At 33.1% G+C, this 17,823-nt stretch overlaps 2 protein-coding genes and 1 pseudogene across 3 annotated transcripts; all 3 read right to left on the bottom strand.

Moving 5' to 3' along the window:
* Positions 1–1,016: 1,016 nt before the first annotated feature.
* Positions 1,017–5,716, bottom strand: LOC111312278 (HIPL1 protein-like; annotated as a pseudogene). The gene is made up of 7 exons (XR_016345204.1): positions 5,577–5,716; positions 4,802–4,959; positions 3,418–4,218; positions 3,113–3,329; positions 2,391–2,569; positions 1,861–2,090; positions 1,017–1,593 (listed from the first exon to the last, which is right to left on the bottom strand). The product of XR_016345204.1 is annotated as an HIPL1 protein-like (transcript).
* On the bottom strand, positions 5,505–10,172 carry LOC111312283 (protein EARLY FLOWERING 5-like). The gene is made up of 9 exons (XM_022912425.2): positions 9,907–10,172; positions 9,363–9,456; positions 8,469–8,554; positions 8,289–8,338; positions 8,123–8,192; positions 7,938–8,019; positions 7,406–7,803; positions 6,651–7,178; positions 5,505–6,006 (listed from the first exon to the last, which is right to left on the bottom strand). Exons 1-9 carry the CDS (start codon positions 9,985–9,987, stop codon positions 5,788–5,790), a joined length of 1,608 nt encoding a protein of 535 aa, XP_022768160.2. The 5' UTR covers positions 9,988–10,172; the 3' UTR covers positions 5,505–5,787.
* Positions 10,173–12,166: 1,994 nt separating this feature from the next.
* Positions 12,167–14,291, bottom strand: LOC111317282 (protein NUCLEAR FUSION DEFECTIVE 4-like). Its single transcript, XM_022919753.2, has 2 exons — positions 13,711–14,291; positions 12,167–13,569 (listed from the first exon to the last, which is right to left on the bottom strand). The coding sequence occupies exons 1-2, from the start codon at positions 14,197–14,199 to the stop codon at positions 12,376–12,378; spliced, it is 1,683 nt and encodes a 560-aa protein (XP_022775488.2). The 5' UTR covers positions 14,200–14,291; the 3' UTR covers positions 12,167–12,375.
* Positions 14,292–17,823: the final 3,532 nt, after the last annotated feature.

Genomic DNA, 17,823 nt, shown 5'->3' on the forward strand with positions numbered 1-17,823 from the left:
ACGAAATAAAACTTACGTCTTACATGATTTTTAACTAATCTTTTAATCACTAGACTTAAAAAAAAAGTCGTAAATAAAATATTTCATATTTTAATATAAAAAAAGCTCATATTTATAATCTATATTTACAATTTATATGTATGTTATCTAAATGTAAGCCAGCTAAAACATTTCTTTTATTAATCCCAAAAATAATAATAGCAAGAAGATAAAGCAGTGACTTAAATCAGAAATGTTTTTTAGAGGGGTCAAAAAGTAATTGCATTTTTTGTTATATTTTTTTATCTATTTTTTTGTTGAATTTCTTAAAATTATATTTTAAATAAATAAAAAAATCCATTGATCCATCATATTTTGCAATAATGCTATGCTTAAAAGAATAGAATAATGAAAGTGGAGACAGAAAAAGGAATGCACCCAAAGCAGCTTCTTTCGATTTGATGGTGGCATGGGCAACTCTTTTGAGTTTGACCAAGGAAATACATATGTGAAAAAAAAACAAAAAAAAATTGGTTTCTAGATTGAAATTTACTGCTGAGTGGGGCATGCAACTTTTATCCCATAAAGATGATTGAAAAGGCCAAGGGTATGAAGATTTGCCTAGTTAGAGGAATGCCTTTCCCAAAATTTTTCCTGCGGGAAGGTAAAATAAAATTTTTGTTTTTTAATAAAAAAATTTTTAATTTAATCACCTTCAGTTTTTTTAAAAGTAAGTGTGATAGTGAATTCGATTGTCTTTATTAATATATAATATTTTAAAATTTTAGATTTGATTTAATATTAATTGATGTTTTAAAATCGAATTGATTTAAATAAAATTTTATTGATTTGATTTAATTTAGTTCAATAATTTTAAAAAAATTTTGTGTTATTATTTTTATATTATTTGTAATATTTTTAAATGGATTTAAATATAAAATAATTATTTTATTTATAAATTTTAAAATTTTATATACAAATTAAGAAATAAATGTAATTCAATTCCATTCAAATATTTTAAATTTTTTAAATTCACTACTCAAACCAAATTTAAATATTTAATATACAATCTAAACCAGACCAAATAAAAAAAAAAATCATCCGAACCAAACGCTAATATTTTAAAATTGATAGTTGTTTTTTCTTTCCCCTCTCCCTACTTAGAGAAGTGGATTTGCTTTTGAGATTTAATAGAAGAGCAATCTCATAAGCAGCTTGTAAAACAGATTGCATATCTCTACAAGTAAAGGATAGGTACTAGTACAAAGAGGACAAGGAGATCAATAAATCTGCAACTGCTCAAGGCTTTGCTAGATATGGAAGATGAAGAGTGTGATGTTGAAGTCACATTATAAGCAACAATTTCTTTAGAACATGTGTTTACAGGTGTTTACAGTGCTTGATAGAATATAAAGATCTTTGCTATTATCTTGGGCAAATGAGAACACAAATCCGAGGAAAGTGGAGGAACTTCCTATTGCGATATTGGTACATGGTATTGGAGAGTCATGAGCACGTTTGAAATGAATTCTTGAAGTGCTGAAGTTGCCACTGTTTAAAGGATACTCATTCCCTGCCCATATGGCTTCTCCATACAAATCCATGTATATATACCTGGAATTTAAATTGGTATTATGATGGTTATTGACGTAGGAAAAAGGGGGGAGGAAGAAGAACACTAGTAAAGAAAGAAACTTTCTATGCATAAGGGTGAAAGAAATTTTTGTTTAAAGACATATAACACATTGCTTAAAAGAACAAGTTAAGAGGTGGCATTTTGTAGGTTTGGGGTTCAAATCCTAGCATCTGCAACCCTTTTGTCTATTCTCAGACTATGGCTTCATTGTAAAAAGAAAAAAAAATTAAGACCAAGTTACTAACCTTCCATACATGCATGGATCAGTCAATGACCGATAGAAAAAACCACCTATTATTGATGCTGATCCATTAGTCTTATCTATCTCGGAGTGACCCATTACCGGATGATTTATGGAACTGGGAGGAGTAATTCCTCCTGGAGAGAGTTCTGGATGGAAAAGTAGGGGACCCTCATATACCCGCCAGCCATAATTTCCTCCCTTTGTGACAGTATCTACTTCTTCATATTGATCCTATTAGGAACATCAACAATCGAGAAGTAAGTCAGCCACAAATTAAACTCATTGATAATAGGTAAATAAGAGAAATAAAAACTTCAAGATCAAAGTCTGAGTCCTTGATGTTCAATGCTGAAATAATTTATTTCACACTATTTATAGGATGATCAATCTGTGGGAAGCAGCCGAACAATTCACATTCTAGATTTCAGAAGTCATATTATGTATTTATATTTGTTGCACTGTTGGTGTATAAATGCTATATACTGTCAGTGAATATATGAAGTAGATATTAATCTATTATAATCACCAAACCTGGCCAGTGTCTCCGCAGAGGAAGTAAGAAGGTCTTTGTGAATCAAAACTACAGCGCCAAGGATTTCTGAATCCAAAGGCCCATATCTCAGGTCCAAGTTCTTTGTCTTCTAAATACGGATTGTCTCTTGGTATAGAGTAATTTCCCCACAGACCGAGGTCATTTATTTCTTTTTCACCTGCTCATGTTTGCAAGTTATTGTTAGATTATTTATTGCCTAGCCCCCACAGAGTAAAAACAAGAACAAGATACTGTTGCAGACTACAGGATCATAGTGCAGCAGTAGAATTTATAACATTTTGTTATCAACATGGCTAGAGACCAACAGCAAAGCATCAATAGTAGATATAAAGAGTGAAAATTTCCTAAGCGATTCAGTTTTTGCTTGATACGTATCATAATCTTCATTCACATATAGAAATCTGAGTTGAAGACATGCCGAGGTATGTACAAGTCACCATGAATTTCTCATGAAGTTAAATTTACTTATTGAAGAACGAAACTGAACTGCATTGATACATTCATATGTTATGTATTTTCTGAGTTTTCTAAAATGATCATACAAAATAAATATCTTCTTTTGGAAACCAGAGTTGCAAGCATGCAAATACGGTCATATAAATTTATGTCTCTGCATATGCGGCATCAAGAACAAGTGAAAGATAACCACACAGTTGATGGCTCAAGAAAGCAAAAAGAGTTTTGGTCCACAAAAAGTTACTAGGAATGTTATCTATGTCAAATCTCAAGATCTTTCCGAGTAAGGATTTCTTATTCTGTGCAAAATTGTAAGGATCATCCTTGCGTGCACCATCTCCCATTGTCAAGTAGAGATACCCATCTCTAGGACCAAAAAGAAGCTGTCCTGCATGACCTCCTCCGTATGGCAGACCCATTGTCAGTATCCTTCTCACCTCCGATGGATTTGCTCTTTTTGCCTTGGAAAGCAAATCATGAATGCAATTTCATTGGAATCATATGGTGAGTGGTTTTAGAACAAACTAACAGAAATGTGTGAACGTGTACCATGGAAGGTTTTGGTGCAGTACCATTGACAGTGAATTCTGCAATAACACTATGGTACTGACATGGCTGGATCCCATTATCAGCTCCAATCTTTGAGGGATCACAATTCACATCTGTATTGCATAAACATCTAGCAAAACATCCTTGTTGTTTAATCTTATCACAATTGAATGACAAAAAGAAGCGACTATTGTTTGCAAAGTTTGGGTGAAATGCCATACCCATTAAACCAAACTCAGTATCAAAAAGCACTTTGTCACTTATGTCTAGAAATGGTTGGGATTCATCAATCCCCAAAATCTCACTTGAACCAACATCAGGAACATTTGCCAACCATATCTCACCTTTTTGGTTGGACAAGAAGACACGATCAGAGCCATCTGGATGTGGTATCAAATTAAGATAAACCCCATTTTCAAGTTTCTCAAGGCACAGACCTTCTGGATGTTGAGGAGCTTCCCCGTTATTAAATGAAACAGTTTCCCCATTGAAACACACTGCACCTTCATCAGAAGGCCCACCAAATGCTTCACAAAAATCTTTCCCAGACCGCCATTGATCCATTAAATTCAAAGGAGAGGAACTTAAGTCGATGCTAGCTCTAACTTCTTTTGATGGCAGAAATGGAGAACTCAATATGGATACATTCCCACAGGCATCCCACACCTTTTAACAGAAGCCAATTGAAGAACCAGTGCTGAAGTGAGGTGATTTTGTTGTTACTGTGGAGTTGCACAGAACTGGAATATCTTTGAGGCCTGAATTAATTCCAAACAGCTGAGCAGAAAATTGATTACATGCCTGCAAATTGCAAACAGAAAACTATTAGCATTGACATAAACTACATATTAAAGAGTAAACCAGCTAATCATGGCTTCACATTTGTTGAGCAGAGTAAATATAAAGTGAGAATTTTTAAAATTTTTTTCACAACCACCAGTTCTAGTTGCTTCTTTCCCTTCATCCATTCATGACAATGACTCTTGTTATGCATAGGAAAATGTAAGGATGTGTACAAAACTATGATATCAAGACACCAAATATTTTGGTTAAACCAAAATATAATCATGGTTGTGACACAAACATTTGAAGTCCAATCTGAACTTTAAAGTAAAAAGATAATTTTGGTTGCCAATTTTCACAAAACAAAGGGAAAACTTTGAGTTGGGAATATTTGCAAACAATGGCTTACAAAACATATACCATACGGAAGCACTAGCATAGTTCAGAAAACTGGGATTCCAAATTAATTTGTAAACTACTCAGAATACAGGACAAGGAAATTCATTTTGAATTGGAAGAAAAAAGACTGGAGAATTCCGAGATAAAATATAGTCAAACCAGAATATAGCACTATTTTAAAGCTGAGTTCCAGTGAGCTTACTGAGCATAAAATAGATTTTAGGATAGAAGCACATTCTGTATCAGAAACATTCAATGCTTGAAAACGTTCTTGCAACTGCAAATCTTTAGCAGAGTCACAGCAGGCACTTCCAGTGTAAGAACAAAAGTTGAGCGGCATCCCCGGCTTAATGGGAGCTCCTGCATCAAAAGACAAAGTATTAAATTGTAGAACAAAAAGACAAGCACAGAAAGATGACATGAATAGATAGAAGAGACAGAGAGGGAGACTTGAATCAGTGCACAATGGATATGAGGAAGAATGACAGGAAAACAATGTAGAAAGCAGGAAGAAAACAGCGAGAAGATCAGCCATCTCTTTGGTATCCAATTGACCATAGAACAAATAAATAAACATGCAGGCCAATCCCTTTTCGATTCCAGTGAGTAGTTTATTTTATTTCCCTAGGATCTCTCAAACAATGTATTGAACAAAGAAATTGTCTTTACAAAACTCATTTTGTTGATCTCCACGAAGGGGTTAGATTTTGACAAAATGAAATAGAAAGTATATTTTTTGGCCATCAATGCCAATTTCATTAAGAAAATGCAGCTAATCATTGCTAGGTTAACACTTATCCATCATCCCAATCAGGCGACATTTAATCAATAATACATACAATCAGTGTGTGCCTAAAATCGGAAGAGGAGTAGAAAGTAGGAAAATACAATTCCCAAACTAAAAATGTAAGTAAGTGCTTTGTTGATCGGAGCAGATATATTTTATCATTCACTTTACGAAAATTGCCTTGACTTACAGAGTCTCATTAACTGATAAGGCTTCAAAGTTTGCCAATAAAAAATGAGGCATTACAGTATGAGAAGCGTTCCCCTGGACAATACAACAACATGGGAACACAAGCCCCCAAGAACAATAATATCGTTCAAGCCACATATCCCTAAAAATAGCTTGTACATGCTTCAATCTGATTGTATGGAAGCTGCTTTTCCTTGACATCTCAATAGCTATCAGCTATCAAGTGCGCCAAGTGCCTTCATATCCTCCAAGAATGCCGTGTACGAGTCATCAATGCTCTGTGCCTTCGGAGCTGATGATGAGCTGGTTGATTCTGGCTTCACAATGATAGGAGCTACAGGGTTGGTGGTCGCTGTCATGGTTGAGAGTAAAGGCTTTGGTTTTGCTTTTGGGGCAGCAGTCTCTCTCCTTACTCGAACCGATGCAGGAATCTAAAACCATAAAAGCTTAAATCAGGAACACGTATGCAGCCCTTTTCTAGAGTTTTGGCAATATATGGACATATCACATTGGTCTTTAGGAAGTTAATAGGGTTCACATAAGTAGTATTTATTTGTCTGAAAATAGTTTTCAAGTATAGAGAACAAAGTTGGCTAAGTTCAGTTATCATATATGGCCGAAAAAAAAGAGCCAGTGCATACTTAACCAAATCCAAGAGCAAAGAATTCTTCCAAGATCTAACCCTGCTTACCCAATTCAACATCCCAAATCTAAATAAAATGGGAACAACTCACTGTTGATGTAGACATATCAAGGAGAGATGATATATTTATATGTGGAATGTATCTTAACCTTAAAATCATCTGGTGAGGCAATACCCAGGTGTTCACTCAAGATAAGCATAAACAAAAAGAGACCACCTTAGGACCAGAATGCCACACCCTCCCATGCTAACTTATGCATGACCAGAGGTCAGCTGGAAATATTTTAACCACTCAGAATCAGCAATGTTGTTCACTAAATTCCAAGTATTCTATTTCTCATGCATTCACGAATATATCATATATCAAATCTTGTTCATGGCCACAAATAAGTATAAAACAAACATAAAACTAGTAAAGGAAAGTGGACTTACCATAGCTGTAAGTTCTGGCTGGTGCTGAGCCAGTGGCCGCTTAACAACAGTAGATGCAGCAGATTTAATATATGATGGCTTCTGTGGTAAAGGTGGTTGATTTGCAGAATTATAATCATCCAGTGCAGTCGGAGGAGGACCAGGTGGAAGTGGCGGTCTCATCATTGGTGGAGGTCCCGGTGGAGGGCCCAAAGGTGGTCTTGGAATTAGTGGGACCATCATTCCAGGGGGAGCAGCTTGACCAGGAAGTCCACTGGCAGATAGGGGTGCCCGCATGTCTGGAGGTGGTGGTGGAGGGAAATGTGATATTCCTGGGGGTAATACATCGGGCTGTAAAACTTGGACCATGGCAGGTCCAGGCACTGGAGGTTGTTGCCTGGGAGGAGGTGGGGGTGGTGGAACCATTTTAGGAACCTCTTTTATCCCCGGGTGGTTATTGGCATCAGCTTCTGATGAAGAGGCACCTTCAGCCTGGTTAATTGCCAATTTAGGGGGCATTCCAGGAGGGGGAGGGAGCACAGGAGGCACCTAAGAAGGTGAGACAGAGAGAGATTAACACTTTTTTCACGGCCAATAATTCTAGATAATTACGAAACAATTTTTCTTTTCTTGGCATTTTGGACCAAGTGTAGATCTTTCTGGGAATAAAGATATTTGCATTTCCTAACTTTGAAAACTCAAAATATACTAAATCTATTGTTATATGCTCAAGTCAGAAAGGCAGCATGTCTGGAGAGGATTGAATAAGAGCTTACCTGAGAAAGTCCCTTGGAGGTCAAGTCATCTGACAGTACAGATATTTTCTCTCTTTCGTTTCCACTAATGCCAGGTGGAGGTGGTTGCACAGACTGTGGAAGAGGAGGAGGTGGAGGTAGCGGAGGGCGAACTGCAACTTGCTCTTTAGCTGGTGGCCCAGGTGGTGGAGGCAAAGCAATGCCCAAGTTTGCCGTGGCAGGCTTGGGTGGCATCGGAGGTGGGGGTGGTAGAGGCAAAGATGCTGGCAGAACAGAACCATCCCCTGAGTTTGATTTACCAGTATCTGGCAAAGGAGGCGGCGGTGGAGGTGCTACATCTACAGGAATATCCTCTGACTCTGTCTGTGAAGATGATGCAGCAGCACTTGATGATGCAGTAGTCAAGGGAATTCTAGGTCCTAAAGGCCAAAACCAAAAGCAGACTAAAAGCATGAGAGAGAGAAAATAAAACCAACTTAAGTATTTAAGTCAGAAATGCAGAAGAGAGAACTATGTTTCAGCAGAAAACAAATCAAAGAGGAAGTTACTAGACCTATTGATGATTTGTACATAGGTGGCTTTCCAGGTGGTGGAGCCCCCGTGGGATTCAGAGTAGGGTGATAATAAACAGAGTCCTGCAGATCAAAATTTTCAAAAAATAGTAAACGTTAGGCTCCAAAGTAAGCAGACATTATCAAAATATAACTGTAGAAGTTGATCATCCAATTCAAATCTTACTTCAGGCTTAGGATGCTTTGCTCTCTCTTCTTCTTCTGCGGTTGTCCTTCTCCGAGGAGGCCCCAAGTGACTGCAGCAGACGTCAAACTATAGTTGGTAAATGAGAATCTGGAGATGCTAACACTAAAGCATAAACAAACATTTCAAAAAGTGAATGTCAATTTACCTGAACATAACAGGAGTCTCACCCTTCTCCTTCATTTTGTCTTCATATTCCTGACCAAGGGAGTAATGAAGACTGTAGTTATCTCATGCAGACAACTAATTCTAATAAATGGCAGAAAGATCATAAGCCAATATTTCTTTCCTCAATAAAAATTCCAAAATTTATCACTTATATTATTACCTTCCTCTTCTTTAAGACAAGGTTAAGTGTGTCTTCAAGTTGTCTCTTCTTGTGTTTTCTTGCTTTGTCTAAAGCACCTTCAGCCTCTGCAATAATTCAACAAAATTGACCATATTTGGTAGTCCACCAGAATGCATTTCAAAATTAAAATTAGTAAAGAAATAACCAAATATACTAGTGAGAACAAAGTGAACTGCGGACACAAAATGCTTAAGCAATAAAAATTCAATAGGAGTACATTCTTGAAACCCACTTATAATACCCCTTTCAACCTTTCTTCAAATAAAATGAAAGAGAGAAAGAAAGAAAAGAGAAAAGAAAACTTTCGTAGAAAGTTATAACATCAATGCCGAATAGTCAAAGATAAACATTTTTCCACTAAGATAGCCATCTTGAAATGGGAAAAATCAATTGGTTTTCATCTTTATGCTGCATTTGATCCAACAACTACTTCATTGGAGGAAGATTTATGGCTACACCCCCTAGTTCTTGGCTTTAAAAAAAAAATTACTAAAAGGAAATAATGAATTTTTCCACCTGTTTTAAAAACTATGTTTTTCACATGGTTAACACTTGGTTAATGCAAAGCTCAAGGATATGTCTGAATGCCAAAACAGATGGTCACCAGAACCTCCTCCAAAGGAAGGCAAAAACAAAGCAGAAAATCAGTTAGATACTAAACTAAGGCTTGTTCAGCCCCTTGCATTAAAAGTACAGTCTTAAAATTTCCCGACTAAGTGGAAATGAAGGTACAATCTAATGCAATTTTTGTTCTAATTTAAAATCATAACCATCACCAATAAGCTCTATTCATTTTGAGTAAGTAATAATTCGCATCGAAACAAATATTTAATCATTACTCAATTACGAAACAAACCGATTCAAATAACGTACTCATCATTTCTAACTTCTCAATCTGTTCCATGATTGTCTGCGGATCCTTCTTCAAAATCCCCACCTCTCTCACCTTCTTCCTTTCCTTCTTGTTCTGTTACAAAAAATAATAATAATAATAATAACACAACAATAAAGAATTTATGTGTGAATCCTAAGCTGAAACAATGACTTAGATTTACGAATTCAGCTCCAAACCAAAGTAAACAAAATAAAATTATGCGACTTTATTAAGGCGAATATTAACTTTAAAGCCAATAACTTCCCTCATATTCAACACCATTCTCTGGAAATTCCTTTTATTTAATTAAATAGTAAAATACAGAAAAAAAAATCAAGTTTTTCGGTTTAGGTGAAATCGTTTTTCTTTGACTTTTAAGCCAAACAATAAATTAGGGCAATGAATGAGGGGCGAAATTAATTTTTTTAAGAAAAATAGAATGGAATGAATTAAAAATGAAATGAAGAATCGAGCATCATTGAAGTAAAAAGGGAAACAGAAAAGCCTAAAAAGAAACGGAACAGAAAGAGTGTAGGATTTTACCCGTTTAAGTTCTTTCTTACGGAGCTCCTTACGGTAGGCGTCCGTGGGGTTCATCACTTTGCCTCCTTTTGTCGTCTTCATCTTCTCTTTCCTTCAAACTTCTCTTTATTCCAATTTTCTTTCAACTTTTTAGGGTTTCTTCCCTTCCTTCTCTTACTCTTCTGATTTTTTACGATTTCAAATCGGAGGTGAAACAATGCAACTTTCGGTTTCAATAGGCCGAGAAAAGAAAAAAATACGACGATCCGCGACGAAAATTCCTCTCCGAGGAAGTGATGATATTTTCCTTCAAAGGATTTATTTTGTTTATTTTACTATGTGGTTACGTGTTTCCCCTTGGGCCAATCGATCAAGACCCACTCTCGTTGGACCTCAACTCTACGGAAATAAGATCCAGAAACACGCCCAACGAGCTGGTCACTGTTATTTTTTATTTTTTATTTGGAAGGTGGGTTTTTGTGTCCTCTAAATCAAATTCTGGAATGTCTAATCTAAAATCCAGTGCTCCAATGCTTTTTTTTTTTTTAAATTTATTTATGAAATTATAAATACAAAAAAAATTACAAGTATAATTAAGAATTACATTAATATAATTAATTATTATATTATAATTAAGTTACAAACATTAAATAATAAGCAAACAAATTAAAATATAACTAAATAATTAAATTCATATATAAAATTTGACACTAAAAAATCTTAAGATTCTATTGAATTTTCTTTTTCTAATTGATTTTTTTTTTATGGATAGGATGAAATAGTGTAAATAAAGTTAATAAAAGAGAATTATCTGAATTTTAGATTTCACAAGGGAGATTAACAAATTAACATGTACTTTTTATAGGTATATTAAAAAAATAAAAAAAAATTAATAAAAAAATAGATATGTGTTAATCTCTTAATTTCGTTTATAGAGTTAAATTTCACTACCAATGTGTATCAAAAACTATTAATAAAAGAGAAATTATCTCATCCTTTGTTAGTAAAGTTTTTAAATTATACAAATGAAATTAATATAGTGACCCATATTCATTAGATATATTAAAAAATAAAAAATTAATTTTAAAAAATGAAACATATATAAATCTCTTAACCCATATATAAAGTTAAAATCTTCATTATTAGTGTATAAAAACGAAGTCTTAATAGAGCCAATATTCAATTTCTTAGTTTGAGATAGGCTGAAGGCTTTGAAATATTTTTTGCTGAAATTTGAACTCTGATTAAACAATTTTCTATAAGTTAGATGGAGCTTAACTCTTTAGGTTAAATTCAATTCAAATAGTTTGATTAACACCATCAAGCTAGAATCTCAAATACGGATCAGAGTACCAATGATTGAATGTAGAAGCATAAGCTTTGAGTGTCACAAAAGGTTTGGCTCTATAAGCAGCTGGGACAGCTGAGTCTGCATTTGTGACTGTTGAACAGCTGAATTTCATGACCATAATGTGATGCAGCGGTGTAGATAATGTCAATGCAGTGGAAAACGAGGGCTCAGAGTGATTGTGATTCCAAGATGATCCAGCAAAGGGTTTTACAAGCAGTTGGTGAAGATCAGCATATATGAAAGCAATTCGTTCGGAATATGCAAGTTCCACTGCATTAATCCGAGTAAAGCAACATAGGCCTACAAGCCAGAATTATTCTAAAAGAGAATTAGTTACGAGCAGCAGAATTCATTGAACAACTAAATGAATATCTAACAAAAATCAATTTTATGAGAAGTTTTTGCAAGAAATTCCATTGTCATTTGATCTTAATGGCATTCAAGTAATAAACAGAGTAGCATTACGTTAATCTCTAATCTAACACCTTATTTTCATCAGTATATTCCTCATTACAACAATATAGCCAAGTTTTGCTTTACAGCAACCCTCATTTACCAAATTTCCTGCTCCATTGATTAGACGTCCAATTGATAGTTTTGGCAACTTCAGTTGCTAGAAAGATCTAAAGAATTTCGTTTTCCCTTTTACATTCTTTTATATGGATGAACATATCTCCTTTTGATTTCTAGTCTCCGGGGCATGTTCAAATCTATAGTATTCTCTTCGAAAATTGTGAAGCAAGTTTCCTGCCTCTTCAGGGACATAAAATATGTCAAACCAAACATGCTTCTTTTTTCCTCCTTGGATAACAATAATTGCATAATTTAGGCATGTTTAGCTGGGGCCTTTGTTAGCTTGATTACTAGTTACTACCAACAAATACTAGTCCTGGAAAAAAATATTTGCCAATAATATTGAAATCCGGGTAATTACTTGAAATGCAAATTATTATTAACCTTTTCTTTAACAGGGAAGGGAATGACAATGTAGAAAGAGCAATCTAAAAGCATGTCATAAGAAGCATTCAACGAAAGAATGAGGTACTCAGATATTACCTCACTCACTAATGCGAAACAAAAATTTTTACATGCCATGATCTGAAATTTGACTCTTCACAGGAAGTTTAAGTATTAAGGAATTATTGCTTCATAGAACGTAGCAGCCTTCTAAGTACAACCTGATTATAAAAGCTTCTGGTCAGGAAAAACAAGCCTAAAGCAGCAAGAGAACCCAATAAGGTGGCAAATGCCATTATAAGGAATGATAACATAAAGCAGTGAGTTCCATTGCAACTGTTCCCTTGTCCTGATGCCTCCATATCATAAATATAGCCAACCACTTTGACAGAGAAAATATATGATCCAACAGGACTAGCTACGGTAATGGCATTGAATATGGTGCCCATATGTCTCACACCAAATATCTCAGAAGCAATTGTCGGCATCAGGGACCACTGCGAGCCGTAACAAACACCCACCAATATTGAACCAGCATATAAAGCACCAGGCAAACCAGATGCGATCAGAGCATGACCAATACTCATGGTTGCTAGAGTTAGGACCATGAACAATGGCCTTGCCAATCCTCTAACATGCATGAAATGATCTGATACATAGCCAGCTCCAAAACGGCCTAGAAAATTCCAGATGCTCCACAAAGAGACTAAGGTATTAGTCTCAAAGCTTGAGTAACCAAGAGCTTCTCCAATTTGGCCAAGGTTATTCACTGTGGCAAGCCCTGAGCCCATCCCACATGCCATGGCAAAGAACAAAATCCAGAAGTTCACAGTGCACATGGCTTGTAAAAGATTAAGGTTTTCTTCCTCCCGGGAATCACTTGTATCATGAGCATACATCTCTTGATCAGTAGTAGGGAAGTGATGAAAGCAGGCAGGATCATGTGCTGCTGGCATTTTCCCAGCATCCGACTGCTCGGGCTTATCCAATAACCTGTTCTCATTAGACATCAAACTCTGATGAATCACAGGAAAGCCCCTTTCTCGTGCTCTTAACACAACACACACAGGAGATGCAACTAACACTAGAAGCACGACAAAAGTAAGGACCCGTACAAACAATTGCAAAGTAATGAGTTGCTCCAATATTATTAAAGCCATAAGATAAGCAGCAACAACCAGAGCAACAAATGAAATAGCATTGAGAAGCTTCTTCTCCTCCGGTTCATTTGTGCCATAAATTCTCACAAACCACATAAGCATCAAAGGATTGATAGTGGGCAACAGTGCCAGCATTAGAAGATATGAGGTGGGCTTGTTGTTGAATATAGTCTCATAAACTTGAATTAATATTGCTCCACTTAGACCTAGAAACCCCTATCCATAGAAAAAAGTAAAAATTCATTAATATCCCTCTCACAGCAGCATGCAATGATAAATTTCTTGAGCTAAAAGTAACAGATGTTCAAGAATTGACAATGTTCTAACAATTTCCTAGAATCAAAGCTGTAATCTTACCTTCATGATACCAACAGCAGTGCCACTATAATCAGGAAAGTTCCGTACAGCAGTGACCACGTTAGCAGTATTAAAGAAACTCTGACCATGCGCAGCCAAAAGCATGAAGAAGCACATGCCCACCACCGGAGGCCGAGGAATCAATCCAACTACAGAAGCCCATATCAGGAAATAACCCGTAAAGCATTGGATGGCACCCGCCAAGTGGACCAACCATGGGCCATCAAAATAAGCGTTGTGGCTATGATGGTCGTGATAAGGGGTGGCGAAGGTGTATAAAAGGCCGGAGAGGACGCCCCAGTTAGCGCCGATGTCTTTGAAGACGGAAATGGTGTCGAGAGTTGACTGATCATAGCTTTGGGTAGATTTGAGAGTTGGGGAATAGATGGAGAAGGTGTAGAGTGAGCCGCTGGTGCACTGAATCCATATACTTGCTACTGTTGATATCCATTTGTTTTTGAGCTTGTGTTGCAGATTCAGACTCTCCATCTTTGCTGATTTTGCTTTATTTTTTCAATTTTGTTTCATTGCATCATCTTATTTTTTCTGAGTTCGGTTTCCGTATGATATTTTGGTTTTGTACTTTTCCTGAGTTTGGGAAGCTGTGAGTACAGTGTGCTCTAGTTTGCCACTTGTCATTTGAAAGTACTAAAAAACTTTTGTTGACTAGCTTAGTGCCGCCATGTTGCAGATTATAATTTTTAAAAAAATTTTAATTAATAATATTAAATTTAATAAATTAATAAATATAATTTTATTTACGAGTGCTGATTTGCATCCCAATTTCTTTTTAATACATTTTAAAATTTAATCCTTAATTAAATTACTTAAATATCTATTAATCAATTATCTTTTTGTCTTCCACACTTCATTTCGAAACTATAAAGGTTCAAATATTTATTTTCACAAATCTTGAATATTTGAAAGATTTTAAAAAAATTTTGAACATTTATTTTCAAAATCCTTTAAAAATTTTTAAAAATTTATTTTCATAAATTTTGAATCGTATCTAAATATTTTAATATAAAATACTGTCAAACTAAATACAAAATCAAATAAAAAATAAAAAGAACATACTATTTATTTTTGATTTTATATTTTTCAACTTCAAATGAGTGAAATTTTTTTTTTAATTTGACTTAATTGAGGCTTAAAATCTTTTAAGTTTTTGATTGAGAATAAAGAAATGAGATAAGTGTTACTTTCACAAATCTTGAATATTTGAAAGATTTTAAAAAACTTTTGAACATTTATTTTCAAAATCCTTTAAAAATTTTTAAAAATTTATTTTCATAAATTTTAAATCGTATCCAAATATTTTAATATAAAATATTATAAAAGTAAATACAAAATCAAATAAAAAATAAAAAGAACATACTATTTATTTTGATTTTATATTTTTTAACTTCAAATGAGTGAAATTTTTTTTTTTAATTTGACTTAATTGAGGCTTAAAATCTTTTAGGTTTTTGATTGAGAATAAAGAAATGAGATAGGTGTGAAAGAAAGCGAGATGGAATGTTTAGGTTTTTGGTAAATTTATGTTTTAGATTTGGAGTATGTTGAGTAAAGAATTAGGTGTTAATTGTGGTGGGGTGCATTGAGAAGAAATTGAGGTGCAAATAGCAATACTTTTGATTTGTAATTTCTATACAATAGATTGCAAATCCCAATAAAATTATCATTTTATTCTTAAAATTTTTCACTAATTTCTTGACGAGAGCTTTTAAAAACATCAACCAAACTTCTTTGTACACCCTATCATTTTTATTCCAAAAAATACAAATATAACAAATATCAATTTTATCATTTTTTAAATGACAAAAATAACTTCTTTCATGTACACTAAACCCTAAAATCTTGAAAATAGATCTTTGAGAATTGTATTGCATTTTTTAAAATGGATTTTTGAAAATATAATATAATTTTTGAAAATTTATTTTTGAAAATAATAAATTTTTTTAAATATATATTTAATTATAAACTCTTGACAATATTTAATTTTAATTTAAATAAAATAAATATATTTAATATTAAAATAAATAATACTAAAAAAATTTAATCATAAATTAAGTATTTAAATCATATAAATATTCTCCTATCATTTCAAACAAATCTAAAAATTTTAAAACAAAATCAAAAGAAATAGAGCACCTCAGTTTCTTTGTTGCATTAGGTATGAAAAGGTATATTTCAATCTCTTGTAACCATAAAGAACAATGACTTTGACAATGTCTCTTGCTATGATCTCCAAACGGATTTTTAATTATTTCTCTAATGTAAAGCTATTTAAATTTGAATTTGCCAGTTAATATTATCAAGGTCAATGTTCTTTACTATGCTAAGTAAGAATTATCATGTCTCTTCCATTCACACACTTGATCAAGTATTTTGGTCTATAAGCATATATAAGTCACTCTTAATCAAGTCTCTTAGAAATGGATATCTAATAAATTTTAAGGCTTCTCAAAAATGAATTTTTAAAAAGACTTAAAGCTTTTCGAAAATGATTTTTGAGGATTTTAAAAGACTTCTCAAAAATTGATATTTGAGAATCCTTTTAGTTTCTCGAAAATCCATTTTTGAGAAATCTCAAAGTTTTTCAAATATCTATTTTTGATAAACTCGATTTCACATAAATCTACCATAATCCTCAAATAAAAAACACAATCAAACCAAAATAATCCAAAATAAGGTTGGAATCTTACCTTTAATATTGGAAAACTTAAAAACATAGGCGACTTAGGTTAATTTGATAGATTTAGGGTTTTTTTTTTAGATTGAAAAGTGAAAATAAAAGAAGAGAAAAAGGCTAAAAATAAAAAATAGAAAGTCATAAGTAGGGTGTATTTAGTAAAAATAAAAAATTAAATTTTAAATTTGGGATGTATTTAAAAATGGGGTGTATAGAGTAAAAAATAGGGTGTAAATAGAATTCTCTTTGCTTGACCCTGTCCAAAAAGATTACAATGCCTTTGCAATGTTAAATGATAAAAATACCCCTCTTTTAGATTATAAACTACTATAATGTCTTTCATTTCTTAAATAACAAAAATACATTTCTTCTAAATGTTAAATAACTATAATTATGTCTTAAATGATGAAAATACCCTTCCTATAAATGGCAAATTACTATGATATCCTTTTGTCATAATTATGAAAATACCATCATCCTATAATTGGCTAAAATTACAAAAATATCACTTTTCTAAAATAATAAACTACTATAATGTCCTTCTTTTCCTAAATAACAAAAATACCCATCTTATAAATATCAAATCATTATAATACCCTTTATATCTTAAATGATGAAAATACCCCTCTTATAAATGACAAATTACTATGATACCTTTATGTCATAATTATAAAAATGTCCCTCACCCTATAATTGGCTATAATTACTATAATATCTCTCTTACCATAATTACAAAAATATCCCTACTATCATGATTAACCAAAATTGCTATATTGTCTTTTTACCATAATTATAAAAATGCCATCATATAAAAATTGGTTAAAATTACTATATTGGTCCTTACTATAATTACAAAAATGTATTTATGATTGTTTCATAAGAAGTTGACATGTATTATTTCATTTGAAAATTACTATAATATCTCTTTTAATTTACGTATTAAATTTTAACGTAATAATATAAAATTAAACACATATTAAATTACTAAAATACCTTTATCATCGTTTCATAAGAATTTGATGCATGGAATTTTATTTGAAAATTGCTATAATACTCTTATTAAATTACATATATAAAATTTTAATATAATACAAAATTAACTACATATTAAATTACTAATCTTATTCAGATTATCAAAATATTCCTTTGGTTCTTTGACTAAGAGTTGACATGTCTCGTAAATGATGATAATATCCTTTTATCATAATTATAAAAATATCTCTCTTGCTGTAAATTAGTTGAAATTACAATAATTCTCCTCTTACCATAATTTGAAAAAATTACTATGACACCTTTACTATCATAATTATGAAAATATCCCTTCTACCATAATTTTTAAAAATTACTATAATATCTCTCCTACCATAATTACAAAAATATCTTTCCTATCATAATTATAAAAATACTCCCACCAAAAT

Source organism: Durio zibethinus, chromosome 9 (genome assembly GCF_047325235.1).
Source record: "Durio zibethinus cultivar Kanyao isolate XHJ-2024 chromosome 9, ASM4732523v1, whole genome shotgun sequence".
Lineage (NCBI taxonomy): Eukaryota > Viridiplantae > Streptophyta > Magnoliopsida > Malvales > Malvaceae > Durio > Durio zibethinus.

What these genes read in the sequence shown, in the direction of transcription:
- LOC111312283 (XM_022912425.2), bottom strand. Translation starts at nt 9,987, where the DNA reads ATGAAGACGACAAAAGGAGGCAAAGTGATGAACCCCACGGACGCCTAC. An exon ending in CAAAGCATCCTAAGCCTGAA is followed by an intron (nt 8,020 to 8,122) that starts GTAAGATTTGAA and finishes TTTGATCTGCAG; the next exon opens with GACTCTGTTTATTATCACCC. An exon ending in CCTCCAAGGGACTTTCTCAG is followed by an intron (nt 7,179 to 7,405) that starts GTAAGCTCTTAT and finishes TCACCTTCTTAG; the next exon opens with GTGCCTCCTGTGCTCCCTCC.
- LOC111317282 (XM_022919753.2), bottom strand. Translation starts at nt 14,199, where the DNA reads ATGGAGAGTCTGAATCTGCAACACAAGCTCAAAAACAAATGGATATCA. An exon ending in CTGCTGTTGGTATCATGAAG is followed by an intron (nt 13,570 to 13,710) that starts GTAAGATTACAG and finishes TTCTATGGATAG; the next exon opens with GGGTTTCTAGGTCTAAGTGG.